This window comes from Microdochium trichocladiopsis, assembly GCF_020744255.1.
Source record: "Microdochium trichocladiopsis strain MPI-CAGE-CH-0230 chromosome Unknown B0I36scaffold_3, whole genome shotgun sequence".
Taxonomy (NCBI): Eukaryota; Fungi; Ascomycota; class Sordariomycetes; order Xylariales; family Microdochiaceae; genus Microdochium; species Microdochium trichocladiopsis.
In genome coordinates this window covers 4458985-4486153 of record NW_025763546.1, presented here as the reverse complement: position 1 = coordinate 4486153, position 27169 = coordinate 4458985, and the positions used below count along the sequence as shown (strand labels likewise).

General features: G+C 55.1%; 11 protein-coding genes across 11 annotated transcripts; 8 read left to right on the top strand and 3 right to left on the bottom strand.

Moving 5' to 3' along the window:
* Nucleotides 1-314: 314 nt before the first annotated feature.
* B0I36DRAFT_421557 (uncharacterized protein) lies at nt 315-2718 on the bottom strand (the record flags this gene model as incomplete). Its single annotated transcript, XM_046162186.1, has 3 exons — nt 315-1952; nt 2026-2113; nt 2168-2718. The coding sequence occupies 3 exons, from the start codon at nt 2716-2718 to the stop codon at nt 444-446; spliced, it is 2148 nt and encodes a 715-aa protein (XP_046016098.1). The 3' UTR covers nt 315-443.
* A 546-nt stretch (nt 2719-3264) lies between these two features.
* Nucleotides 3265-5810, bottom strand: B0I36DRAFT_319518 (ankyrin repeat-containing domain protein). The gene has a single exon (XM_046153432.1). It carries the CDS (start codon nt 5669-5671, stop codon nt 3371-3373), a length of 2301 nt encoding a protein of 766 aa, XP_046016097.1. The 5' UTR covers nt 5672-5810; the 3' UTR covers nt 3265-3370.
* Nucleotides 5811-8359: 2549 nt separating this feature from the next.
* B0I36DRAFT_319517 (uncharacterized protein) lies at nt 8360-9893 on the top strand. The gene has a single exon (XM_046153431.1). It carries the CDS (start codon nt 8798-8800, stop codon nt 9809-9811), a length of 1014 nt encoding a protein of 337 aa, XP_046016096.1. The 5' UTR covers nt 8360-8797; the 3' UTR covers nt 9812-9893.
* A 232-nt stretch (nt 9894-10125) lies between these two features.
* On the top strand, nt 10126-12269 carry B0I36DRAFT_319516 (heterokaryon incompatibility protein-domain-containing protein). The gene has a single exon (XM_046153430.1). It carries the CDS (start codon nt 10238-10240, stop codon nt 12062-12064), a length of 1827 nt encoding a protein of 608 aa, XP_046016095.1. The 5' UTR covers nt 10126-10237; the 3' UTR covers nt 12065-12269.
* Nucleotides 12248-12668, top strand: B0I36DRAFT_319515 (uncharacterized protein). Its single transcript, XM_046153429.1, has 2 exons — nt 12248-12284; nt 12334-12668. Exon 2 carries the CDS (start codon nt 12372-12374, stop codon nt 12618-12620), a length of 249 nt encoding a protein of 82 aa, XP_046016094.1. The 5' UTR covers nt 12248-12284; nt 12334-12371; the 3' UTR covers nt 12621-12668.
* A 1429-nt stretch (nt 12669-14097) lies between these two features.
* Nucleotides 14098-14687, top strand: B0I36DRAFT_382595 (uncharacterized protein; the record flags this gene model as incomplete). The annotated part of the gene is made up of 1 exon (XM_046160925.1): nt 14098-14687. The coding sequence occupies one exon, from the start codon at nt 14098-14100 to the stop codon at nt 14500-14502; it is 405 nt and encodes a 134-aa protein (XP_046016093.1). The 3' UTR covers nt 14503-14687.
* Nucleotides 14688-15075: 388 nt separating this feature from the next.
* On the top strand, nt 15076-16278 carry B0I36DRAFT_429984 (uncharacterized protein). The gene is made up of 3 exons (XM_046162517.1): nt 15076-15401; nt 15476-15539; nt 15595-16278. The coding sequence occupies exons 1-3, from the start codon at nt 15081-15083 to the stop codon at nt 16014-16016; spliced, it is 807 nt and encodes a 268-aa protein (XP_046016092.1). The 5' UTR covers nt 15076-15080; the 3' UTR covers nt 16017-16278.
* Nucleotides 16279-16536: 258 nt separating this feature from the next.
* B0I36DRAFT_361303 (uncharacterized protein) lies at nt 16537-17329 on the bottom strand (the record flags this gene model as incomplete). The annotated part of the gene is made up of 2 exons (XM_046158459.1): nt 16537-16554; nt 16877-17329. The coding sequence occupies 2 exons, from the start codon at nt 17327-17329 to the stop codon at nt 16537-16539; spliced, it is 471 nt and encodes a 156-aa protein (XP_046016091.1).
* Nucleotides 17330-19525: 2196 nt separating this feature from the next.
* Nucleotides 19526-20374, top strand: B0I36DRAFT_215291 (heterokaryon incompatibility protein-domain-containing protein; the record flags this gene model as incomplete). The annotated part of the gene is made up of 1 exon (XM_046148957.1): nt 19526-20374. A coding segment is annotated over one exon (849 nt), but the record flags the coding sequence as incomplete, so codon positions are not given.
* A 1543-nt stretch (nt 20375-21917) lies between these two features.
* B0I36DRAFT_406810 (uncharacterized protein) lies at nt 21918-25180 on the top strand (the record flags this gene model as incomplete). Its single annotated transcript, XM_046161825.1, has 3 exons — nt 21918-22213; nt 22575-23553; nt 23658-25180. The coding sequence occupies 3 exons, from the start codon at nt 21918-21920 to the stop codon at nt 25056-25058; spliced, it is 2676 nt and encodes an 891-aa protein (XP_046016089.1). The 3' UTR covers nt 25059-25180.
* Nucleotides 25181-25323: 143 nt separating this feature from the next.
* B0I36DRAFT_382591 (CAP domain-containing protein) lies at nt 25324-26006 on the top strand (the record flags this gene model as incomplete). The annotated part of the gene is made up of 3 exons (XM_046160924.1): nt 25324-25537; nt 25609-25886; nt 25960-26006. Exons 1-3 carry the CDS (start codon nt 25353-25355, stop codon nt 26004-26006), a joined length of 510 nt encoding a protein of 169 aa, XP_046016088.1. The 5' UTR covers nt 25324-25352.
* Nucleotides 26007-27169: the final 1163 nt, after the last annotated feature.

Below are 27169 nucleotides of genomic sequence, written 5' to 3'. Positions count from 1 at the left end.
GTGTTGCTCGCCCGGCCTGTTGATAGGGGGCTTTGTGTGGGGAAGAAAACGTGGAGAGGGAGGGTTCGGTCCTCGGCGCCGATTAAGCAAAATTGCCCAGTGCGGGGAATCGTTCCCGGAACGTGGCTGAACCGCGACGTCGGAACCTCAGCCGATCCTGACTCGCGGCTTGCAATGGGCGGCGGGCTTGGCGAGTCAATCATGCCCTCTCCTCATTTCTATTGTGGATATTGAGACCACACTGCGCCAGGCGGGACCAGTGCTTGCTGCAAGTGAAATTCCTCAGAGAACCATGCGAAACTGGCGGATATTCAGGCTATACTAGATGTACTGGTCATCAATAGATTCATGTCTTCTCTCGGTATGAACATAATGACGTAGTCGGATGCAGCTCCGCATCCTGCCAATCTGTCGTCCCAGACCGCTGCCCGGCTTAAATCAGTTTACCACGAGTACGCATCTACCTCGAGCTCAAAGACAGTCTTCGTGCTGTGACGGGCTGCAGCGGCCACAGCAGCACGCACATCGTCGCAAAGGGACCCAGGCCCGGACACGACAACGCCAATCCGGCCCCAGCCTGCTTCCACTTCTTGTTCCAGGATCTGGCGCACGTCAAAGCGGCCGCCTACACGCACATCGATCTCCTTGCCGTCCACGGCACTACCCAGGCCAGTCGCGTTCACAAGACATTTTGCAGACTCCTTGACACTCCAGCACAGCCGCACGTTGGCGTGGCCTGTGTGTAGCCAGGGCAGGACTCCCGTAATGCCGATGCCGCCGCTGATCAAGAGCACCCTGTCGCAGCGCAGCATGGTGCTAACAGCGCGGTGGTTGTTGGCGTAAGGCCCATCGAGCAGGGTCATCAGCGGGGACCGAGCTCCGAGGTACTTTGTGATGCCCTTGCCCTTCTTGACAAAGAAAGTGATGCCGTTATTGCTGGTGGTCTTGGTTGGGAGGGAACGAATAGTCGAGATGGCGTGCGTTTCAGTTTGGGGAGACTGCTTCTCCTCGTCCGACGCTGCTCCAGAGGAAGAGCTCCCTCTGGTAGTTGGAGAGTGCACCTGCTGCTCCGGACGTGATGGCGCCAACAATGCCGTTGGTATAACCGAGAACGGGTGATTCTCCCAAGGCCGCCAGGGCAGGAGACCCGGGAAATAGACGTATGCGTGCCTCCCCGGCTGCAACCCCCACCGCACGCCTTCGACGTCAACACGGACATACCCTTCCCCCAGGTCCGTCACGACCGATCGCCGCACGCCAGCCTTGAGTATCCGGCCGATCCTCACGACACGGTCGAAGCCCCACACTGCGAACGCGATGTACAGCCAGACCTCGTACCCAGAGGTGTCGGGATATGTCATGGCCATGCTCGCGTACCAGAGGGTGATGTGGTACCACGACCCGACGAGGATCAGCAGCGCCAAGACAATGTGCGAGATGAGGAAGAGCTCGTAGTTTGCCTTGCGAATGTACAGCCCGCTGCCAAACGTTATGACCACGGTGAGGATGGTTGCAGCGACGCCCCATTTCCACCAATCTGTGGTTGCGTTGCTCGTATAGACCTGCAGCGCGATGATGGAATGCACGACCACATGCAGCATGAGGAACCGCGCGAGCCAGCGGTGCAGGAGGAGGTAGGTCGAGTGGGACCAGTTCGTGAGGTACAAAAGGACGTTGTTGCGCGAGGAGAAGAGAAGGACGAGTGGCAAAAGGGTAAAAGCGAAGGCTCCGGTGCGATACATGACGTACACGGTAAATTCTTGCCAGGCTGTCGCAAACCAGGCGTTTGGCTGGCGGACGCTGTAGGAGACCCCGGCGAGGGCGAAGTTGAGAACGAATAGGGCACAAATGTACAGAGCTTGACCAAGCGTGGGAACGTTGCCGAGGAGAAATGGAAGGGGATGAACTTGGTAGTTGCGGATGATGCTCGGCCACACGAAATACGGGTTGACCTATGAAATAGGAGTCATTTCGTCGTTCTTGTCTTGACTCGAGAGGGTTGCGGGTAATCTCCTCGGTGCTTACCTGGTCGAAGAGACGGGTCATGTAGGGCAGGTAAAGAATGCTGCTAAGAAGGACAGGAAGTCCAACGGTCACGAAAGTGATCACAATGCTATGGCAAGAACATTAGCGACAGTCTTCGGTACACAAGGCGTGGACAACTTGCCCGTATGTGGACTCGCGCTCTATCTCGTAGTTGACGGCTCCGAGGACATTCCACTGTGCGAGATATGTACCCGGAGCCACAAGTGAAGTTTCATTGAGCATCATGTTTGAAGGCTCAAGCTCCGCAACTGGAGGAGCTGGGTCGACGGCAGCGAGGGCTTCAGCGTACGACCACTTGGGTGGAACAGCACCCTTTGTGCCCGTGATCCAGTACTCCCAGTAGTGCTGGACCAGGGAGTCAGGCACACCGCTCTGCTCGGCACACTTTGTGCTCATACACCAGGCCACAGAGGTCAAGAATGGTGTGTTGTTTGCAAAGCACTCGGGCGTGGTGTCCATCATGGCATGCCGGCGAGAGTGGCCGCTGCCGCTGTGGTCGGGCTGGTCGTCATTGTTGGCAGAGAGGAATTCGCAGTCGAGTTGGAGGGAGCTAAAGGAGCGAAGGCATGCTTCCGCGCACAAGGGGTTGTAAGGGGAGTTGCCGTAGCCTACAAGGAGCTGGGCACAGGCAGATGGCGACACAGCGAGCAGTGCCAAAGCTGTGGACTTCATTTTGGACAAATTTCTGGCAAGTGTGAAGATCCCACGTCACGCGTTGAATGAAGAGCGGGAATCAAATATTTAAGGTATACTATGGACTCTCTTCACGAGCACATTTATCCAAGGCGCTGGCCACTGGTTGCAAGCAGTGCCCGTGCAGGGACAGCCGCATCCATCTCCGATGAATTTTGACGAAAGGTAGAACATCTTCTTCACCAATTAGAACGAGCGCAAATGTAGAGCACAATGTTATGGGCCACCGCAGATATTCAAGAGTTTCTCTTTTGGTCTGCCAAGGCTGTCTGTCGTGCGGCTGGGACAAACTTGCTCAAACTTGCGCAGCCACCTCACAGGCATTTTTCAACTGAACAAGCTGCAGAAACATCACGTGAGCCCCATGCAAAGCACTTGTCTCGACACATAGGATGCAGTCCTTTGACTTTCGCCACGTTCAAGGCATGTCCCGGATAAGACAAATACACCATTCGACCACATGCGAGACTATTCTGTGCTGCGTTGCCCGAAACAGACGTGCCCCCCCCCCCTCCCCCCCCTCCCCTCCTTCGCCTGATGTGGCGCGCACGCTTCTCGACTTAAGCCTTGATGCAACGAATACAGAGTCTATCATAGTCAAAATGGGCGGTGGACTCCCTCCTTCACATGATCAGTCCGGCAGCTGTGGCCCAACCGGCTGATTCTTGGTTTCCAGCACGGCAACCTTTGCCAGCCTCTGCTTCAGCATGAGTTTGATGGCGCTGATGCCGCTTTCCTTCAGGGGGGCCACCATCTCAATTGCCTTCAAAATCCTCGCAGTGTCAGTGACATGTTCAAGCAAGAACTTGACTGCCGTTTGGTTTCTGCTCCATATGGCCGATTCCAGATCCTCCAGGTGTTTGTCGGTCACGGTTCCGTACTCTGCCCCATTTTCAAGGAGCAACTCGACAGTTTTCCGTGCCGCTGCGACATCTAGGGGTGTTCGCCCGTAGATGTCGGCGTGGTTCACGTCAGCTCCGTTGCTTATGAGCAGCTGCACAAGCGATGATGTAGGCGCCCATTCGACTGCTCGTCTCAGTGGCGTTTCTCCGCAGTCGTCCTCCGCTTCGACATGCGCACCATGCTTGAGCAGGGTCTCTACGAGCTCGATGGGGCCGCTTTGACAAGCATGGTGGAGTGCAGTGCTGCCATTGGGCCCCTGGGCGTTGACGTCGGCACCCTTGAGCAGAAGGAACTCCGCGATGCCAATCATGTCGGCAATTTCCTCATCAGGACAGGTCCATCCCTGCTCGAATGACATCAGGGGTTCAATACCATCAATGTCCGCCTGGCACGGATCAGCTCCATGCTCGATCAGAACACGCACTATGGGCAGATCCGTGCCAGAGACAGCCCAAATCAGAGGCGTTCGGAGCCCATCGTGCGCGGTGTCAAGATTTGCACCGTGCCGAAGAAGGAGTTCAACAGCATCTGTTGATCCACTTTCGACCGCCCCCATCAGGGCTGTCCACCCCATTGTATCTGTTGCGTTGACGTCGGCGCCTCTGGCGAGAAGCAGAGTTATGGTTTCGATATAGTGTCTCTCGCAAGGCCAGGAGGCGCGAAAGCTATGGGCTGCCTCCACCAGAGCGGTTGCGGAAACTCCGGATTCTCTATACTCCAAATCTATTATCGGATTCAACAGAAGTAGTTCAACCACAGGCGTGAGGCCCAACATGGACGCCACGATCAGTTGAGATGATGGTGTCGCCTCTTCCCACGAACGCCGTCTACGGCCGCCGGAGGAAAGTTTCCAGAAGGCCGAAGTCCATGACGAAAAGTTTGGCGTTGTTCTGTCGCAGAGCATTGCCGCTTGTCGTACGAGCTCCTCACTGGCTAGTCCTTGGGTTTCGAGCATGTGGTCAACCCAATGCTCAGCAGCGTACGTGGATAGACCACTTTGAGTACGCTCTGCTCGATGGTGTTGAGCGGTGTCTCCGCCTGCTCGCGAGGAGACGAGACGACTTCCACTAAGGATCTTTCTTCTAGCAGACGACGAGTTGTCGCCTTGGTTTTCGGCCCAAGTTGGGATGTTGCGGAGGAGGAGATACTGAATGCATATGGTCGCCACGACCAGTTCAGCTTCTGCTAGCACGATGGTCCCTTGCCACCTAGCAAGCTGCTGCGTTTTCACGACTATGTCGTTTTTCTCAAGAAGGAACTCTCTGGCGGTCTGATGCAACAGATAGACCTTGTGTTCGTAGACAATGACAAAGAGCCCACAAAGTCCCCTGAGATTGTCACGCGTCTGCTGCTCGGAGACGACCTCGAGCTCGTCATAGGTGGAAAGACCCGGTTCGATTGCCCAGGCTTCGGCTAGTTGCAGGAGATTGAGAGGCTCTTTTGCAGCTACTATGATTGAAAGCATTCTCTTGGTCTTCGCAGCATTTCTGCTCCTACTCAGTATCCTTTCATATGCGTCGTGCACACTCTGGGGCAAAGTACGGACGGCTGCCAGGAGAGACTTGCTGTCCGTCTCGACTATGTCCTCGATCTCGTTAAAGACAAGGTAGGCCCACAGATACGTTTTATGTGGCACCCTTCTCAGCTCCTGTTGCAGCAATTGTTGTTGCTTGGCGCTGAGATTCAGGATGGGCGCAATGACATTTAGCTTCGCGGTGATAACCAAGTCAATCTCCTGCGAGATCTGGTGCATCTCGGTATCGTTCTCGCCGCTCAGGTGGATCCGCGCTTCTATCTTGTGGAAGCTGCGACTGATGTCGGTATAGAGCCGGCTTGACACAAGGAATTTCAGTTTCGAAGCCTTGTCGTTCCTTCTGTGCTGGGTCCATTCTACAAGCCACCCGATAAGTAACCGGCGATCTTGTTCATGGCATTCATCCAAAGCGTCGAGCACGCATATGATGTCGGCAACCGTGTTACGCTGCGATATCGTTATAAGAAGGTTCCATAACCCGGTCGCCGAGCCCATCAGCTGCTGGTCCTGCTCGAACTTCTGTAGCACTTCGTTGTCGAGCAATTCGGGCTGCTGAAGTAAAATCTGGTGGATAAGGCACCGAAGGGCGCCAGATAGAGATTTTTGGTCGTCAAAGTCGTCCTTGAAGAAGAAGTAGCAAATAGTCGTGCTCGGTGCCACCAGGGCGTCGTCAATCAAATACTTGAGCAGGACTGATTTACCACAGCCAGGATATGCTGAGACCCAAAGGAGCCTGGTGACCTCCCCCTTCTGCCAGTCCTTGAAAATCGGATGGCTCGTGAACCACTTGCATGTGCCGGGCACTCTCTCTGGGTTTCGATCTTTGCGATCCGCGTACGGGATCGTGGGCAGCATGCCAAGAAGTCTGTCGCGCCTTTGCTGTAGTGCGGTGTACTGATTGTTACCCAGCTCAGCCAGCTCCTTTCGCTGCCGGAGCTGTCGGAGTTCGGCGGTCATATGGCTGGCGAGATACCGCCGCGCCTGGCTCAGCTCCTTGTCAATCAGAATCTCGAGACTCTTCTCCGACATCCCAGTTCGCTGCATCTCTATCTCGGCTCGCGCATTGTTGTATGCTTTTATATATGCATCTAATGTCGCGTGCTCCCTGGTATAGATGACCCGCATCAGTTTCAAGAACCTGCCGTGTAGCTCCTCGTCGGTTGATGATGTCTGAACTTTGAGTTGAAGGTTTGTGGGATATGAGAACCTCAGGTAGTCTATCATGCCGTCGTCGAAGGAGACTAGGACGATACCATGTGCGGTGGCGCGGTGCTCTCGCCTGAGCTCAAGAAAGGCGATCTCGGTCAGGGCATGGTGGAATCCTGGCTGCGCTGTTGCCGTGCTGAGAACCTCCTGTTGTATCTCGTGGTAGAGGTCGCTGTCTGGCCTTCCCTGACATTTATCATACACGCCCTTGACGGCATCGATATACCGATCGGCGAAGGGATGTTTGCAATAGCTCTTGAGGCGCGGTGACCCACACACTACCACTGTGTCGGCTCTGTCGAAAGAGATTGAGCCTCCCACGCGTTCCTCAGTGTTGGGAAGCACGCAGAACTGGTTCTCTAGAATGTCGCGACATGCCACTCCGTCGCCTGGACGTGTCTCATGTGCAAAAGGTGCTGCTGGATACTGGTCCGACACCGTCCGGGTCCGTACCCTCCGCAGCCATGACATGAACTTCTTGACGATGTCGCTGTAGCCGGGTCCCGAGTCATCGTCCACAGTGTCCGAGTCGTGGGCGTACACGATGAAATTGCTTGGCGAGGAGGGGCCGGAGAAGACATCGATCTCTGCGAGGGTTTCCAGGGTGGTGTCAAAGACTCTAGAGATCGCTATGGCCTAGTAAGCGTCGCATGCCTTCCGCCAGCTGTCTCTATCAGCGGACGGTGAGCTTACCATCAGCTTGCGAAAGTGTCGCCATGGCATGCTTGCTCGCCCATCTATGGTCCAGCCATCCGCTAGACAGCCTGGACTTGTGGAAGAGATGTGCGCAGGAGAGGGGCCACCCATGTCAGCATTCGGAGGGTTCACCCGACCCCTCTCATACCCCCCTTGTCACTTAATGCATGCTTGGCGGCGACAGCCATCTGGCAGGCTACGGCTGAACCAACAGACCTGTACAGAGTGTACCGTGTGGTTTTTGGCTGCACAAACCCCACTTGCGTGAGATGTCCGGGCAGAAAATGCACGCGCAGAAAATGCACGCGAAATGCTGGCAACGGCTCTTTCCCAAGCATTCGCATTACCGTTTTCCATCGTATACCAGCTTGCCATTGACCACTCTGATACTACCCAGCCTAAGACTGACGAGTGGATATCTTGGCTGGACCAGTGGCAGGTCGGACGTGTAGAATAGTGATGGACATCTATCACCCTCTAGATGCCGCCGCCCGCGAGGTCCGCCTCCTCAGCGTGTACGTTGACAGCGATGACGACGACCTTATCGTCGGCACCCTTACGACCAGCCAGCTGCACCAAGCAGAGGACAACTTTGACGCGCTCTCCTATGTATGGGGCGAAGATGACAACGACAAAGGCCGTGGGAACATCTGCATCAACGGCAGCATGGTCAGCGTGACAAGCAACCTGCACTCGTTTCTACACGAATGGCGGCGGAGACAGCGGATCGAAAGAGCATCAAGCTCCAGGGGCGACTCTCGCCGACCGCTCTGGGTTGATGCGGTCTGCATAAACCAGTCCGATTTGGTGGAACGAGCTCAGCAGGTAGCCTTCATGGCCGATATATACAAATCCGCACACCATGTCCTTTCAGGGCTCGGCCCTGACTTCGATGTCGCCAACGCAGATCTCGCGGCCTTGCACAACCTAGCCGGGTGCATCAGTGACATCGACATTGACACCGATTCACACCACCTCTTTGCTCAGACGGCCTACCTCGGCCTATGGCACTTCCTGGGCACTGACGACGGTGCATGGATGTTGAATGATACATGGTCACTCATACATACGATTACACGTGCTGGCTACTGGCGACGGGCCTGGATTCGCCAGGAGATTGGCTGTGGGCGGCACGTCATACTCTGGTTTGGCCGGGGAACCATGCTCCTCTCCAACTTCCAGAGGATTACACGATGGCAGATGGGCATGATCAGCAGGCCAAAGCCGCTCAAAATGACTGACTCAGACTGGACATGCCTATGGGCCTTAGGCAGGATTTACCAAGAGGCCGATCTGGATGGGGCGTGGCGTACCCGCGACAGCTATTCAAGACTGGATTCTCAGGCTCCCCACGACGAGACGGAGCAACTCCAAATCTGGCGACAGTCCATCTGTGACGCAAGTCGACTCCAGGCTTCTCTCTCGCACGACAAGATATATTGCACTCTAGGCCGCTGTCCTGGGCAACTACACCAACCCAACTACGACCTGTCTGCAGAAGCGTTATACACGAGTATAGTTTACGACCTTTGGATACGTCGTGGCGACTTCTCATTCCTGGCCTGGGCAGGTGCACATCACCCGTGGCGCAAGCAGGGCGATTGTGTCGCACACCATCTCTTTGTGCCCTCCTGGGTGCCAAACTGGGATCACCTGGGGGGAAAAGAGCGGCACGTGGCACGACTGGGGCTGAATGCGGACCTCGGGTTGCCAGCACAAATGCCCATCACGAAAATGCCATCTTACGACGGGCTCTCTATTCGTGGCGTCCGCATTAGTAATGTGACAGCAACGGAGGAAGAGGGCAGGGGTGATGACGACTTTGAGACACTACGCCGTGTATTCCGGGACTACCTCCACGGAACGAGACGGGGAAATGGCTCCTCGCCGTCCACGATCGAGTCTTCATCCACCGCCCGTGGCATGAGCATCCTTAGATTGATCATGGACACTATCTCTCACCATCGCGAAACGGCAGCAACATCAATGACAACCGAAGTGTCACGCTCGGCCACAGCCCATCTGCGACGATATTATTCGACAGCAATGCTATGGATACTCGTGTTGGAGGACGTATGGGGCCATGACAACAACAAAGAGATAATCACGCCGTCTGGGTCTACCGGGAGCAACGTTGAACAGGATATGGAGAGGGAGAGAAAGGAGCAGGCTCCCGAAGCAGTCCACATCACTCGGACATCTGCTGGTAGTGATCTTGACGCAACGAATGACGACGCATTTGCAACAGAAGCATTGCAGGAAGCAAAGATGCCAGCAATTACACCTGCTCAGAAATGGGGCTGCGCTTGCTTGGCGGACCTCCGGGCGAGATTTCTCAACGAGAATGACGGCCTGGGCTGGACCAGCGATGAGCTCCACGCCCTTGACTCCCGGCTCGAAGAAATTGAAGTCGGATTGTCCGGGGAGGAGTACGAGGAATTCCTGCCGCCAATGTCTGTCCTAATCACGAGCATGCGCGAGTACAAATGCATTGCCACCGACGACGGGCTTCTCGGCTGGGGCCCTGGTGATTCTCAGATCGGTGATGCTGTCTGGGTCATACCAGGCACTCAGGCGCCCATATTGGTGCGGCCGAATGGTAATGTTGGAGAGTTCAATCACATCGGACCGTGTCTAATGCCCGGAATAATGCATGGGGAGGTAGCAGAGAAATTAAAAAGGGAACGGGGAGAGCTAGATATTGCGGAGTTGGAGACGATAACACTGGTTTAAAGCTGGCTTTCGATTCCCGAACGGGAGAAGTATAGCTTGTACACTATCAAGGTGCGAAATTTGTAGTTGCTTTCAACATGGCATAAATTATTCCAAAAGACGAGTACGATTTCGAAATGACCATGAGTGGCAACGGGTAGGACTAAAGAACATAATTGTATTTGAGGGATGGGCCGATCGATCGAGTAACGAAGGGCGATGGCGTCTGCGCTTGGCCTGGATAGGAAAGGCGCCCTGCTGCGGCTGAGCGAAGGCCGTCAAAGTGCCCCGTGCGCAACCCGTGGGAGGTTACCAGGGGACGGCCCAGCCTCCCGTGTATACCTCCCGCATATCACGATTCACGAGTGGGAGAATCCGCGCGCGCATGCCCAGCCGACAACAGCCTTGCTCGTCAACGGTTGGGTTTCTTCGTAGAAGGACATAGGCATGCGGCTCCTGCACACCACGAGGCACGACTTTGTCGAATTCTACGACGACGGAACACCGCCATACGCCATCCTCAGCCACACCTGGACTGCAGGGCAAGAAGTCACATACCAGGAATGGCTCAACCACAACGATATAGTACGGGCCAGGGTGGGGTATCGCAAGATCCAAGATGCTTGCCGGCAAGCCCGGAAGGATGAGCTTGAGTGGATCTGGATCGACACTATCTGCATCGACAAGTCCAGCTCAGCGGAGCTTTCAGAAGCCATCAACTCCATGTTCGCCTGGTACCGCGACGCTGCCGTATGCTACGTCTTCCTCGCAGATGTGCCTCCAGTCGCCGACCACCCCCGCGACGACAACTATCTCCCGTTCCGCCACAGTCGATGGTGGGGTCGCGGATGGACGCTCCAAGAACTCCTCGCGCCGAGCTCACTAGCGTTCTTCGCAGCCGACTGGTCCTTCATCGAGACCCGGGAGAATCTTGCGGGCCAGGTCAAGCTCGTGACCGGTATTGCAGCCGAGGACTGCAAGCGGGAGATCCGAAAGGCCAGCGTAGCCCGCAAGATGTCCTGGCTTTCGCAGCGAAAGACGACAAGAGTAGAGGATCTGGCCTACTGCATGCTCGGATTGTTCGATATCAACATGCCCTTGCTCTACGGCGAGGGGTCCAAGGCATTCGTCAGGCTCCAGGAGGAGATCATCAAGCGCAACCCCGACCAGACCATCTTCTGCTGGACTCGCGACGATCTGGTCCCGCCAAATTGGCTCGGCATGCTAGCTCCTAGCCCCCACGTTTTTGTCAACTCGGGGGGGTTCCGAAGGATCTCGTACCTCGAGGATCTCTATCGAGATGCGAGCATATGGTCCATCACCAATCGAGGGCTGTCCATAAGCCTGCCCATAGTGCACACGTGTGAAGGCGCCCTTATATGGCTACACGAGGCGAGAGCCCACGACGACCTGCGAACAATGATTGCCATACCAATCAGTGGTCGGAGCTGGACTACTCACGGATACTATCGACTGCCAATCCCTTGTGGCCCGATCGTGTTCCCGAGCGACGAGTCATCGCCCTTCATGAGTGGGATGAGCGGGATGAAGTCACTAACCCGGCTTCACCTCCTGCCCACCTACGACGTCTCATCGCCAACCATCACACAGGTGTGCGACACCCGCGACCTCGAGGCTGAAAGGTCGGGACAGCGCGACCCCAGACTCCAGTTCGTGCTGGCCGCGGACTGCCCCGGGTTTTGGACGGCCTACGCTCACACGGGCAGTGAACGGGTAAAACGTGGGAATAAGCTCACAATGATTGACACCATACCTGCGCCCGCCTCTGCGCTGTTCGACCAAGAGACGGGCCTGCTGCAGTTGGTCCGCGTGTCAGCAGGTAGTTGCAAGATGCTGGCTGCCGCATTGGAGATCAAGTACAGCCGGAACAGCATGAGCCATGGGCCATATTCTTATCTCAGGATCCTTTTGGCGTTCAAAGAGCCACTGAATGCTCCAGGAGAGCATCGGGGGCATTACTGCAGGGTCACCGAGTACGACATGGACTCGGTGGAAGAATCAAATAGGATGGCATACGGCGGCAGAGAGCTTTTGAGATTATGGTTCGAATCACAACTTGACCAGCTCGGCAAGGGAGAGCTAAGAGCCCAGCCATCAGTTATTTCGAGCCAGAATGATTTTGCTTTGCGAGTTTTGGATTCTATGGCATCTTGCACAAGTGGCGCTATTGTCACTGCCAGACTGGAAAAGAAGGCTCGACGAGGGCTCAACATAGCTCGGCTATACCGAAAGGTCACTACTGGTGCGTCATGAACGCATGGATCGTCCAGAGGTGAGATCTATAATGCGAATCAGGCGTATCGGGGAAAGAAATGAGTCTTATTGCAGATGCAGCTATTAATAATGGATTTTAGAAATCCATAACGTAATCAGGTCCGATTATTGACCTGTGCGTTGGGGCGCTTCATCTGAAGGCCCTGGGGATGCGTACTACCTAAAGACATAAGCATTGCACAACACCGCTCGAGAACATGTAAGGAACCTCAGATCTCGACCATGAATAGCTAGTGAATACTCAAAAGGGCACCGTGCCGTACGAAACGGCTTTCGCTTCTAGTTGATGGCTACGGCAGCAGCACCGAATGCAGCCATGCAAGCCCAGCCCAGCATCTCCGCCCCGCCAGTCCTGGCCGCAGCATTGGGTTTTGTCGTGGTTGTCGCCTGTGTGGGGGCAGTCGTGGTGCTCGTAGACAAAGAAGGCGTGCTGGTGATCCCAGCAGGAGTCGACGTCTGCGCAGCACCAGCCGAGGATGTATACGACGTGACTACCAAATCCGTCGTGGTAGGTCTCACGAGGTCGATACCCTGAATCGTGCCGCCAATGACGGTGACGCCATTGTAAATGTTTGTTCCGTCGATGCCGCCATACACAAAGTTGCTTCCGTCAACAATGTAGACGCTTTGGCTGTTGATGATGACGGTCTCGCCATCTGGCATGATAGCCGCGGCGCCAGTGACTGTGTGCGCCGGGTCTATCTCTGTCGTCATGCCGCCGTTGCCATCAGGCAAGACCATTGTCATGCCCGGCACGGTGGCGGTCGTCGGGAACTGGGCGACTGCAGCGACCACAGCGACAAGTAGCGTGCCGGAGAGGATGCGTTTGGAATGCATAACGATGGGATGGTTTGCAACCTGTGTGTGGTGTTGAGTGTACGGACGGAGGAGAACTGGAAGTGGGCAGATCTCTGTGAAAACAGACGAAACGCAAGTGCAGGACTCGAGCGTTTTCAGTGGCTTAATAGTGCCCGTCAGGAACCATCGGGGCGTCTGCCATTGCATGGGAACCCTCATGCTCGTCAGCAGCTATTCTATTGAGCGGCCGTTTCTCATTTCCGCACCGACTACCCGCCCCTGCAGTCCAGGTCCAATTTACGATGTCCCTTTACAATCCGCCAGCTCGCCTCCATAGCGGAGGGCGCAGTTCCTGGGGTTCGATTGGTCTGGTAGTACGACCTGCCGTCGGCACGACGCATCCAGTGCCATGCACATATCATAAACCAGCACGGGGATCGTGCACTTCGTTTGAAAATATGACGAAATTGCGATGGCGCGAGACTGCCCCATGCTCTACCCGGCCCGGGGGATCAGGTGCTTTGCACATGCGCAGCGCGTCGGGAGCACTCTGCTACCAATTCACTCTTGTACCGTGGCTCGCTTCACTTTGACACAGCTGAAGGTGTCAACAGCGCAGCTTCGTGCCAAGAAACACCTGACCGAGTAAATTTGCACGCTAAGATAGATATGACTAGAGGTTAGTATAAGATGAGCTAACTGACCGTGGACTCCAATGCAGGCCAAGTGGCCCCTGGCTTCCCCGGACACAGAAAGTCCCGACTCGAATGGCTGAAGTCTACCACCGTTGAGTGATCCAGTTAAGGCTCAATAGAGGTGGCCAGCCCCCCGTGGTCTGGATACTGATGCCTATCGGGTCCCAGAGGCGCCAGATGTGGTAGACTTTTAACTCTCGGGGCTGTCCGCTGGGCGTGATCGAACGAATCGGAGGCGGGCATTCTGAGACAATCCCGCAGAAGTGGTCCAGCCCTGGCGCGCGCAAGGCTGTTTCCGCGCCTAGCCGAACTAAGCTACAGGACCTCTGTCAGTGGCTGGAAGCTCTAGAATGCTATGTGGATGACATATCACAGACCGATGTCGACTCGTTCAATCAGCGAGGTTGGATGATTATAAGATGGCCCGCGACCTATTTCCCGGATTCCCATCGGCCACCAACACCTCTGAGCTGTTCTTCCACAGAATTCATCACTACCTCCTCCTAAAATCAGCTCACAATGAAGCTCAGCGTCGCCGCCTCTGTCGTCCTGATGGGCGCTGCTCCCCTTGTCCAGGCATTTCCTGCCTCTGCCGACAGGCGCGATATGGCTCTCTCCGACAGCGAGGTTATCTCCCGCGACACAAGCTGGCTGGACTCAAGAGGGGCGGCACTCGGCAGCACCGACCTGAACAAGGTCGTTTCCAAGCTGCTTGGCATCCTTCAACTAGTTCCCAACCCGCCTCCCCCTGACGACGACGATGAGGAGCCCTCTAAGCGTGTCTCTCAGCATTCAAAGAGACTCCTGGACATAGATCTAGACTCCCTTGCAAACAAGGCCACCGTTGCAGCCGGACTCACAGCGCCGCCACCAGGCCCTGACTCGCCTTCTCGACGCGGGGAGGGCAACGACCTTGCAGCCTGAGCTCGTCTACGGAGAACGTCTCTCACGAGATAGAGTGTGAACATACGCATCATACGGCTTGACATTCATGGAGGGAAGTACAGAATGGAAAGTCAAAGCAGCATCTGGTCAGCAGCGTGGGCCGGGCAGTTCACAAAGTGTTATCGATGACAAGGATAAGGGATACGGAGGGCCAGGGACATAGGGATGATGACGTTGTGAGACGATACAAATCTAGACAATCAGCCAAGAACTGTTTCACATACTTCACAGCAAGCCGCAGTCCTGACACCGTGATTGGCCCTACGTTTACGACATAAGTACGATAGTCCTCAGTGAATCAAAGACACCTCTAAGCCTCTGGGAGCAGCTGTCGCCCGCATATCCTCCAGTTATCAGTGACCAATGCTCGGAAGTGTTCACCACAGCGCACGCTCATTAACGGCAGAGACGCCGGGTCACGCAGCAGCGCCCACAAAGAGTTCCAGTGCACTTCCCGAGCGGGGTTCTGCACCATGGTCCCCCCACCACCAAAGTATACCCCTCAGACCTCCCATATCTCGACTTCTCACACAAAACTGCACCCTCTTACAACAACAATGGCCGAACACTTGTCCTTGAGCCTCCGAGATGACGATCCGTGGTACATTTCGCAAAATGCATATAACATAATCAGTGCCTTCATTCAAGCTAAAGACCAGCCCGATCCTCTTGAGGCTGCGAAAGAATTGGGTGCTCTGGCACCCGCCAACAGGGTCCTCCAAGAGGCTGAAGAGGCGGAGTCTTACGTAAGCTTCCTGTTGGAGTTTTGGGAGCTCTTCCTGAGGATCGCACGCCAAGTCCCGCATGACCACCCTGCCCAGGATCGACTCGTTCAGCTGGTAGCCGAGTTGAAAGAACTTCCCACAAGTGATGTCGAAGTACGTACCCATCCTTTTTACACAGCCCGCTACTTGGGGGCTGCAAAACTGACTCGAGGCTGGTGCGGCGCTAGAGTGACCGTGTTATCTGGACGAGCCTAGAAGGACTTGAGAACTGTGTCCAAGAAAGCTGGATAGGTAGGTCCAATCACCTTGCATTTTCACAAAACCACATTCTGACTACCTTTGCCAGCTCCTTCGGACAAGGAGGACACATTTGAACCATTGCAGGAATGGGTCAACCTCAACTCGATGGTCAGTAGGCTTTACGGCGCGGGGTTGATGGATTGGTACTACTTTGGCATTTGGACTCTCCGCGACTCTTTCGAGACCAACGATGTTAGTCTATCACGAGAAGACATCCTCAGCAGTCGAGTCAGCGCTGCTGCAGAGTGGATCAAGTACTCGGGCTCCCGCTTGCTCCATTTATGCGAAACGGGAGAGTCAAGTCTATCGGAACACACCTCGTTGGCAAGCGCGCAGTTTTCGGGCAGCTCGGTTCTCTCGCCGCAGAGATGGGCGTTCTGGAAGGCTGCGTTTGAAAAAGTTGCTGACAGCAATGAGCAGGAAGAGGGATTGCGGGCTAAGGCGAGTCGTGCTGCATCTTCCATGTGAGATGGTGCTGGAGAAACCACAGTTGAGGCGATACAAGACGACCGTCATATGAATTGGCAAAGCCTACTCTCTAATTCCATACTGCACGGCGGGACTTTCAAGCTTGATATTGTGGGCAAGGCGTAGCCTTTGTGGGAGCTTTACTTGGGATCGTTCTAGAATGGTAAGTCCATAGGGACGCAGCTTATGTTAACTAGCCTTAATATTATCCAGCCAAAGAGCCAGAGAGCACTCTGGACATAATTAACGCATTTGTAAACACGCATCTAACGGTATGCCAGTTCTATCACGGCAGTGTATTCGCTGTCTACCAGCTAGCGCAACATCCCATCGGCGGGCTTGACTTTTGGATGTTTTGATTGCAACGTAGTAGCCGTGACAACTGAGATTCACCTGCCCAGGCGGAATTTACACACCTCACGTGAGGATGCTCAAGTGAAGTCGGCTGGTAAAACGGGCAAACCATTACCCAAACCTGATTGCGTCGATGCCCGAGTCAAAGTATTTGGCCGCCATCGCATTAGAGGTCGATGAGGAACTGTAAAAAAACATCCGAGTCCTCCAAGCCCTATAAATGATCCCATCGTGCGATCTAGATCAGAAAGGCGTCAAATTCGGCTGGCACGTCGGTGCCATTGCCACCGGCAGAAAATATCTTGGTTCTGAGGCCCAAATAAGGTATGGTTAGTTCACGCATCGTGGTAATATGAAATGCAATGAGAACAGGGATGGGGAGACCGCGAAACAGCAGGTAGCAGGAATAGGGTTTCATAGGTGGAATCGGTGGTCTTAGCTTACTAGAGAAGACCACGGGTTAGTTCATGTTCGTGACGTGATATATAGATAGGAGTGACACTTACCATCTCGACAACTTGACTCTCGGTCATGGCGTCGAACTGATAGTGGGCGCCGTCCGCAAAGACAACCCCGCTCGGCTTCTGGCACTCTTCGTCGCCAGTATTGCCGTCCGACGTCTCGCCTCGCTTTTTGCCGACAAAGTCGTAGCGAGCAGATTGAATCAACTCCCACTCCGCCCCCATACAGATGGCATCACGGGATCCACTACGCTGCGTGCGTGACACGCCGCTGCACACTTTGCCCTCGAAAACCCGGGTATCGATGCTCCACTCTCTGGGGATCCACGCGAAATAGGTAGACATGCTGCCGGGGCCGAGGCAGCAATGGTTGGGGTTAATGGTTGGGCAGTAGACATAGCCACCGATACAGTTGTTTGTATCATGGAAGCGAATCTCGATGGCGAGACCAGATGCCAGGAGATTTGCGGCCACAGCCATGCTCTGGAAGAACTTCATGGTGTAGAGAAATTGAATGCAGTGGTTTTGAGAAGGGGGAGAACTGATCTTCAAATTGCATGTAAACCAAGTACGCAAAGACATCTCCAGTGGCAGTGATGCGTCACATATATATATGGGAAAATGCTCTCGTTGTTGGGCGTGATTTCTTGACCAAGCCAATAGCCAATTGGCAAGTACATGAAAGCCTAGTGCGCGTTCGCCGTGCTCCGCGTATTTTTCTTCAAGTGCAGATATATCCATCGAAGGCCAGGGTTGTGGATGGTAGGGATCCTCGAGTCATACCGGATCCACTGTAGCTCATGCTCCACTGTAGCATGACGTGGTCTATTAGTCGGCGGAGGTTGCTGAGTTCCCTGACCCCGAAGAGGCCAGAAATCGACCTCATCATGAAAGGCGACCAGGATCTATGCACAGCTCGTAAACCAAGACGCGAGCACTACTGAATAGAGGCATTGGCAAGTTTCTGTTAAACAATCTCATGACTCTCTGAGCATCGGGGTATCGATGGCCAGGCCCTTGCCCTGGCTGCTTTAGTAGAGCAAGGGTCCTGAATATGATCAGCTCCAGACGAGGTTAATGGGTCTGGGTAGTCTTTTTGAGTCCATCCGCCTTGACAACATAGGAAGGTGGTTCTGAGGATGGCAATCTGAGTCAGCAAGTCAAATCCATGAGGATGAGTATCCTATTGCCCATAGCCTATCTGCAAGGGGAGGCCCGTGCCGTGGACAAAGCCTAGGCTGCCCAATAAGCGGTTTACTCCATTAGGCATTTTCTGCAAGGCTCAAATAGACCACAGAATAAGTATTCAAATATCTAGCCACCACGATGGACAGTAAGCATGAAGTCCATACACGAATTATTTGTCTGAATTCCGCCTCACTTTGCTTCAAATGAGTGCCGCCGTTGTCGTTTTCCCCTAGTCTAGAGTACTGGTGCTACAATAATGATGTAGGCTAGGTGGTTGTTATCCTCATGGCCACACATGTCTCATTGGATGCATCTGGTTACAGCATAAATACCGCTATTCAATGTGTATCTCATAAGCCATGGGAAAGGCCTGGGTAGACTCAAAACGCTCTGATGTCCGGTAAGTGTGCAGTCTCCATTCTCCTGCTTTTAATTGCTATGAAAACATTTCTGAAAATGAGCCCAAGTATCGAACAGGATTGTACGTGGAGAGAAGAGGTGGCCGACAGTTGGCCCTCAGCTAATGTGGACGCGCCTATGACGTAATAAGCTTCTTACTGATGAAGTGGCCAGAAGGTTTGGGGATGATGACGGGCTATATACGTGGGGAAGTCACACTTGAGAAACTACGTGTTAATGCTGATGGGGACCATGGAAATTGTCTACTTGGGAGAACTTCCTCTAGCTCAGATTTGAGAGACTGCTATTTGTGCTATTGTACGGTGGTCGGCACACATCGTCCTCGCTGCTGCACGGAGTCGAGCATCTTCCAACGTCGAGCGTGCTAATCAAAAGACAAGGCTTACTATGTCACAACGGTGAAGGACGAATGCAATATGAAGCTGTCCGCCGACGTCAGGCAGCCAATACCACATTTCTGTTTGCTTCGTCGCTGTCCCTATGTGCAGCACCCTTACACGGCGCCTTGCACAATGGGTGTGGCGCAAAGTGACCTCATCAGCACTGCTATCTCCATGACTGCGAGCATCATTGGCCTGATACACTTATCAGCAGCGGCCGCTGGCTCGAGCTGAAAGCTGGACGGCCATTCATCCTGGAGCTGGTTTGCGGAGGCAACCAACCTGGCACCTGTTGCCTGCTCTTAGCGCGGCAAGCTGTCATCGCGCCCACCAATAGTCGGAGGGACAGCGGTCGAAGGTCTGCGACTCCAGCTGGGGCGAGTGTAGTCCGAGGCCCCCCACGGCGTCGGATTTATCCCAACCAGGTGACTGACCCCGCCCGTGACAGGGTTATAGAGTTATAGATATGCAGCAGGCGCGGCCAAGTCGACCTCAGCTGAAAACAGCCTCCCCGGGATATTCAACCTGGCAGCACGAGGACGGTGGCGGCAATGATTGATATACTTGTGTTGGCCCCACTGAGACGGCCTGGTTCGTGAACAAAAGCTCCACCCCGAGAGAATGCACTATACTTGTTGAGTTCACAGTGCAAGGTCCCACTTTTGAATATCATCCCACAGTTGTTGCTAGCCAAACTCGTGCCATCATGTGGCTCATTGACAACACTACCCTCCATCTCCGGTTCGTCGACGATGAAACGGTCGAGAGGTACGCCATCCTCTCCCATACGTGGGAGGACGGGCAGGAGGTCACCTTCCAAGACATGGCGCCAGACGCGCAGGCCCGTGTCGCCCATAAGCGCGGCTATGCAAAGATCCGCGAGACGTGCCGCCTGGCGCGGGCCGACGGGCTGCGGTACTCGTGGGTCGACACGTGCTGCATAGACAAGAGCTCAGACTCCAACTTGTCCGCGGCCATCAACTCCATGTACCGTTGGTATGCCGCCGCAGAGGTGTGCTACGTGTTCGTCGCCGACCTCCAGCTCAACCTGGGACCGCAGCTGCTCGACATGAGGCTGCCCCAGTGTCGATACTTCACCCGGGGCTGGACGCTCCAGGAGCTGATTGCGCCTGCGCGGATCAAGTTCTTCGACTCTGCCTGGAGGTCCTGCGGCAGCAAGGACGATGAGGCGATGCTGCAGCGCCTGTCTCGGATCACAAACATCCCTACTGCCGTCCTCCGCAGCCCGGACGAGTACCTCTCGCAAGTCCCAGTGGCGCAAAAGATGTCTTGGGCAGCTAAGCGACAAACCACGGTGCCCGAGGACGCCGCCTACAGTCTACTCGGCATCTTCGACATCAGCATGCCCATGATATATGGCGAAGGGGGTCCCAGGGCCTTTCTACGCCTGCAGCAAGAGATCATGAAAGAGACACGGGACTTTTCCCTCCTCGCTTGGGAAGTCGAAGATAACGGATCTTTCCAGCCTCATGGAGTCTTTGCCAAGTCCCCAGCGGCGTTTCAGGGCAGTGCAAAGATTGCCCCCTCGGACAATGCACCGACACGATCCCTTTCTGATGCGTCCGTGGTAGTAGCGACTTTGCTCAGCATCAGCGGCATGCCATTCGCCATGGCCGAAGACATGCTGCTGTCGGACAGCGGCATATCTTTCAGCGAGACTTTTGCTCTTCCATTTCGCGACGGAGACCTCGGCAACCTCTTCCTGCCAGTGCGCAGGACTGTCGACGGCTACTATCGGAGCAAGCCGAAGCTCGTACGGAGGCTTGGGCTGCACCCGAACTCGGCGAGTATGTCTGATCGCGGGATGGAATACTACACAATCTCCGTCACGAACAGCATTGTTTTCTACAGTTCAGTGGACGCGTCGTTTGGGCGAAAGGTCCAACTAGATGACTCGCGGAGCCTTCCAATAATGACGTTTGAAACTGGCCCGGCATGCGATGTGAAGGTTCTCGCTGGTTTCCCGACACGCTTGTTCGACGCAACCAAAGATCGCTTCCTGCTCCGCAGTTCTCGCAAGGAGCGATGCATGGCTCTGCTCCAAGTACACCCTCCCGGCGTGGAGGCCAAGAAGCGGGTCGACTATGGCATGGAGAGGGGGATACACTCGACGAGCCAGATCATCAAGAAGTACCAGGGCGTCGATTCACTTTTCTACCTCCTGTCGTTCCAGATAGGCACGGGAGGCGCTGTCGATGGTCTTTCCGGTTCGCGAACCACCCCCACTGCTGCGGCCAACTGGCAGCCCCAATGCACAGACGTCCGCGTCCTTGCCCTGCACGACCTGGTGCGCCAGAAAAAGGACATCTCCTTCCTCGACAAGCTGGATCAGAGTCCCAGCTCCGAGTTTGTGATTGGGACCTGCGCCGCCTCGTCGCTCTCGGTCCCGAGCGACGGCTGCCTTGGCAGTTTCGTCGTCTTGAGAACTGCGTACAAGCTGTACATCAGCTTTGGCAAGCCGCCTGAACCAACAGCCTTGCACCCGGAAGGGGGTTTCGCACTGAAGCTGACGCTGAGTGAAGGGGGAAGGCCGGCAGGTGTCGCGCAAGATGATTCAACCTGTCTGATCATGTGAGCTTGATCTTGGCGACTGGCACTGTTACGGAATATTCACAACTGCTGCCGGGCAGGGCAACAGAAGAGGGGGGTTAATTGGGACCTAGCATTTGATGAATAACACATGTATCTGTCTAGGTAATGAAGCTGTTCCTTTGTCGTGATGTACGCTGCAGTGAAAAGAGATATGCATACCCATCTCCATGCCGTCACCAACCTATCGCATCTATCGGGTACTGTTGCCGTTTCTTACCGCCCAAGGTCCACTTCAAATCTCACCCGCCTTTCAATAGTGGATGGTGGGGGCTGATTTGTTGATCCCACCGTCGAGGAAACAACCGTCAGTCCTCTCGAGCTCGAGATAGCCTGCTAAGTGCACAAGAATCGGCTTAGGCCGGTCAAGTGAGAAGACCACAGATATTCCCACTTCATATGCAGGTCCGCCAGCTACAGGAGTGCCGTCTCCTGTTGCTTCACACCAATAGCTACGACAGCCTCGAAACAGATAGCGCGCCAAGGCAATGGTGGTCGAAGCCCTCTGGTCGTGCCTCAAGGCGATCGTGATCATCGTCGCCAACCTCAACCTGGCTTGGGAGATCCATCGCAAGGTTGACCTTGCCAAGCCGTTCCGCGTCATATGGTCTTGCCTCACTTTCGGTGACGCGCCATGGACCGTATACCCGCCTCTGCCATACGAGAACCTACCGACGCCGTCCAGCATACGACTCATCAGGCTGCAGCCTTTGGAGAGAGGACAGAGCAATAGTGCAGAAGTGTGGTTTGATATGCGCACCTTCGACCTCGATGATGATCCGGGGTTCGCGGCCCTCTCGTACACTTGGAACAAGCAGCATCTCGGTGCGGCCATTCTAGAATTTCTCGCAAGGGCCATCCGCAAATGGATTCTGAGGCAGGATATATCTTTTTCAGACTTCAAGGAGGTCCATAGACCGGAAAGCCTGAAGAGGGCCTGGTGCAACGGCGAGAGGGTTCAGATCGGGGACAATCTTGACGGGGCGCTCAAAGAGCTGCGAAGACAGAGGCCGGGCGAATGGCTGTGGGCAGATGCCGTTTGCATCGATCAAGGGTTTGTTTATTTCAATAGCTTTGGTCTTGTGCCCCCCTGATCCGGTTTCTCACAGCGAGCTGTTTCCCCTTGCTGACAAGCATATACGTAGAGATGAGGAAGAGAAGGTCGCCCAGATCAATATGATGGGCCGGATTTATCAGTCAGCAAAAATCGTCATCGTATGGCTGGGCACCGCAAACATTATCGAGAGCACGGGACTTCAAATCCTCCACGATATGACCACCTCCGCAGTCCCGCTGGCGTTCAACCCCGTTGCAGCTCTGGTCACCAAGCAGCTGACACTTTACATGGAGAGAGCACGAAAGGAGTCTCGAATGGCTGCATTGCGCGTCCAGATTCTGCCAGTCATTGTCCTCTGGCTGGCTGCTCGATCATGGTTCAGCCGGGTCTGGGTGGTCCAAGAGCTTGCTTTCGCCCGCGACGTCGTCTATATCTATGGTAAACACGAGATACACCAAGATACAATGAAGACGGTGTGCGGATGGCTCGTCAACCACGACAGCACGACAGTCGGGCCTGACCACTCTGCACGGAAACTATGGCAAGAGATTCTCTGGACGTTTGCTCCTTACATGATGAATCTGCCAGCGACGCTCGAGGCTCGCAAGGACTTTGCGGCGGGGAATATGTGGTCGCTTACGCAATGGTACCTGGCTTCTAGTGGTCGCACTGCAACAGTAGGCCGGGACTACGTATACGGAGGTTTGTCGCTGGTGAAGCCAGAACTGCTTACCATCGACCAGGGTCTGGTCTTGGACGAGATGGTCTCTGCCACCGGGAAGGACGCGACCCACAATCAGCCCGAACAGCTCATTGTTTCTCATGCGCAATCACTCCTGCCGCGCGGACTGTGGCCGGTCTTAGAAGCAAAAGCCATGGTTCTGGAAGCGGAGGTGTTCGTCAATGCTGCCGCGTGCCTCCTCACGCACGAAGGCCTCGGCGTTCTGCTACGTACAGCAGTACATCCGGGAGACCGGGATAGGTTCAGAGCGGAAGAGCTTGACGACGCGGACCCGAGTGTGTACGACACCTTGCCATCCTGGGTACCCACCAGCGATTCATGGACGGTTAGTACATTGTCATGTGTGCGGTTGAAATCTCTACCATAAACTTTGGACTCTTACCTTGAAAAGCTTTGGTCTGGAGAGCAAGTACCCAGCTTGTGCATTAGACTAACAACTGGCAGATTCCATCGACCACGAATATTGTGCCATTTGGAAGTCCAGATCCGTACGCGGCGAGCGGCGAGCCTACAAGCAGCGACCAGGCAGCTGATTCCACAGCAGGGAACGTGTCCATTTCACCAGATGGTAGGCATCTTTCAGTCAGTGCCGCACAGATTGACCATATCAACTCCTCTCCAATCGTCCGCGGGGCCATCTTCTCCTATAACGACAGCGTGATGGGGCTAGCACAATATCTTCACGCTGCGTGGAGAGGACCCCAACGATGCTCTTCCATACCGGCAACCACCAGAACGGTCGGGTGTCAGGTCGATCTTGATGATCCCTCCCAAGCCGCCGAGGGTTTTATTGAGACGCCGGCATGCCTCACGGTTGCGACGCCGGACTTCCCCTTGACCGCACAATCGGAGTGCCCCTTTGAAGCGGTGGCAGCTGCACTCATTGCCGGGCGAATCGGTGCGCAGCCTGTCTCGGGAGCTGCTGCAGCCGCCTGGTTGTGCGAGTCAATTGTGAGCCATGTGCGCATGATCTCTGCAAGGACGAGACACAACATCGACGAGCAGTTGGACAGAGCATCGCGCAATCTCGAAGAGCTGCTGGTCGGCCAGCCTGAGGAAGTGAAAGTCAAGTCCAGAGAGATGTTGCCTGAGAAGGTGCGGGTGTCTCAGCGCCGACAGCAGGAGGAGGCAGACCGAGCAGCCACAACACTCGCTTCCTTGAGATCCAAGTACACCCATTTGCCCTGGCCCAGGGACAAGGACATTAGTGTATGGAAGGAAGACTTGAGACTAGATGGCGCGCTCGCCCGGATGGAAGAAGCGACGCTGCTCCAGGAAGGTGCCCCAGGCATAGGCCCCCTCCGGAGACAGTACTACCATCTCTGGAATCATGCATTCCGACCGTTGCGCCGCGCACGAATCAAGAGCGAAGTCGACATCACATTCAAGCGGATGGTGTCTGAGCCATGCTTGGCGTTTGAGGAACAGGCTACAAAGATGCTTCAGCGGCGTAGTATCTTCACGACAGCGGCCGGCCGCATCGTGCTTGGACCAGACTGGCTTCCACCAGGGGCGACCGTCATGCTATTGCGTGGCGCTTCAACCCCATTTGTCTTAGCCCGAGAGGAGGACCATCTGGCCGCGAGGTCGAAGCAGCTCGGGGAGAGACTAAAGCTCGACACTGCTTGCTGCAAGCATCACGAGAAGGACAGCTTCGCGAAGCTGCAACGATTCTCCAGGCTGGCTGGGATCGAGCAGCGGCTCCAGCGCATGAAGGATGGAACGGCGCCAAAAGATCGTTGGATACTCGTGGGTGATGCCTACATGTCTGGAGCGATGCGTGGAGAGCTTGCGGCCGAGGCCAGTTTTGAAAAAGTCGACATTGCCTGACATCAGACATACAGTACAAAGGCATTGCAATGCATCCGAACATGCCTCGGTACGTCTTACATCCGGCTCTTTCTGGTCAACAATCCCATTTAGTTCAATAGGCGGAACAAGACAATTGCGCGTGCCTCTGAGACATGCACATTCCCCAAGCCCCTGAGACATGTACCCCAGACAACGCAACATGCCTCGCTCAGCCCAATTACAAAACATCCAGATCAATATCTGTCCTGCCTCCTGCACCGAGCAAAAGGCATCCCTTTCAAGTCATACCTCGATGATCCAGCGAACGCAACGATGAGAATTACTCTTATCCTCCTCGCCGGCGCCGCCACCGGCATGGCCGCCAGCCTCAAAAGAACTGTTCTCAAGCAGCACAACCGAGCCCGAGCCCTGCACGGTGCTGCCAAGCTAAAATGGAGCAACGAGCTCGCCGGCATTGCGCAGAGCCACACAAACACGTGCGTGTTCTCGCACAAGATGTAAGTTTGCACCTGCCGAACCTCGCTTCACAAGAATCCATCTGACCTGGCCCCGCCCCGCCCACTTCCAGCGATGGAGACTACGGGCAGAACATCGGCTGGGCGTCCGCGGCCAGCGGAGGCGACGACGACGCAGTCAATGAGATGGCCGACATGATTACGGATGCATGGTACGGCGAGGTCTCCAAGTTCACCGAGTACGGCGCCTCGACGCCCAACACGGCCCGTCTTGGCGAATGGGGCCACTTCACGCAAGTCGTCTGGAATGCCACCACCGAGGTCGGGTGCGCCTACTCGACCTGCAATGCGGGGGCGGCTCACATGTTTATTTGCAATTACAGTCCTCCCGGTATGTCTTCTTCTTCTTACGCGCAAGGTCGGATTTGAGCGCTTCCGCTTACTGACTGTGGCGGGGAAACTAGGAAACGTTGGTGGACAGTATGCAGTCAACGTCGCCCCGAAAGTCTAGCTCGACTTCATTGATGTGGATCTGGTGGTTACGTGGGATGGTAGAGATATGCTAGGACGGACGACACGTATTCCTTTTCTCTTAGGCCAGTACACCTTGTTCATTGGTGTTCGAAATTGCAGCCCAACTAAGTTGTTTTTCTGCCCATCCTTCGGCTCAAAGATATAGAACTTGTTGAATCAAATTCCCGTCTTCCGCAGCGAATCACTGGCGAAAAGTTATGCCTGAGTGGCGCAACCCCAGATTTCCCCGCGGCAATAAAGTTTGAGGAAACACAAGCGGAAAAGCGGCTCGAGATGACGACTGCAACCCCGCCAAGGGGGAAAGGGCCCTGCAGAGTGACAGGGACCACCGTTATGGGCTAGGCCGCTAGTAGCTTCGTGGGTTCCGCGGGGTGATCCGGGTCAAAATTTAACCGCCAGTAGGCCAAGCTTTCCAGGCACACCAGGCACACGGGACGACCGACATGCGGATCGAGTCAGTCACATGGGGCCAATGTATGCCTGGCTCGGTGGAGAGGGGCTTAGGGAGGAAGCCCCGGACCATGGTGCACCCGAGGAATTTGTTGTCGACGAGTGAGCGGCTCATTCAACTGCCTAAGACGAAGAGAGGCCGATGAAGGCCGCCACAACAAGATGCACGCCTGCCGGCTCAGGAGGTGGGCTTGTGAGCTGATCAGCGGGGAGATATGTGCATTGACGCCGTGAAGGCCATTTGGTTGTGGACAGCACTGTTGTTGCTTCTCTTTGCCGGCTGATGGTACTGCTCGAGTCATGGAGCAGTTCCCGCATGGCGTGTGGCGCTGGGGAAGTGGAGCAGAGAATCCGGGGTTCTGCTGGTTTCCCCGCGACATACTCCGCAGCCTGGGTCTCATTCGGGGAAACTCCGAGTCCCCCTAGCCGCGAGTAACTGCCGTTACGTATAGGTCCCTCGATCGGACGGGCTCTGGTGGAGTGGGCGACTGAGTCCCTGTTCCATGGACAAGTTGAGTACGACCACAGTGGTCAACCAATGGGCTTAACCCCCGCTCCCCTGGTACTATAGACCCATGAATCGCGAAGGGTTATGTGCCGCGGTCCGTGTTCCCTGACCATGCCGTCCTGCATGCTCAGGGGTCTTCATTCAGCCGCTATCATTTGCGCCTGGCACTGAAAGCATATAAG

Coding starts and splice junctions, on each gene's coding strand:
- B0I36DRAFT_319518 (XM_046153432.1), bottom strand. CDS start 5,671: ATGGGCTCGGCGACCGGGTTATGGAACCTTCTTATAACGATATCGCAG.
- B0I36DRAFT_319517 (XM_046153431.1), top strand. CDS start 8,798: ATGCCCATCACGAAAATGCCATCTTACGACGGGCTCTCTATTCGTGGC.
- B0I36DRAFT_319516 (XM_046153430.1), top strand. CDS start 10,238: ATGCGGCTCCTGCACACCACGAGGCACGACTTTGTCGAATTCTACGAC.
- B0I36DRAFT_319515 (XM_046153429.1), top strand. CDS start 12,372: ATGGCTACGGCAGCAGCACCGAATGCAGCCATGCAAGCCCAGCCCAGC.
- B0I36DRAFT_429984 (XM_046162517.1), top strand. CDS start 15,081: ATGGCCGAACACTTGTCCTTGAGCCTCCGAGATGACGATCCGTGGTAC. Junction 15,402..15,475: donor TTCCCACAAGTGATGTCGAA/GTACGTACCCAT, acceptor GTGCGGCGCTAG/AGTGACCGTGTTATCTGGAC. Junction 15,540..15,594: donor TGTCCAAGAAAGCTGGATAG/GTAGGTCCAATC, acceptor TACCTTTGCCAG/CTCCTTCGGACAAGGAGGAC.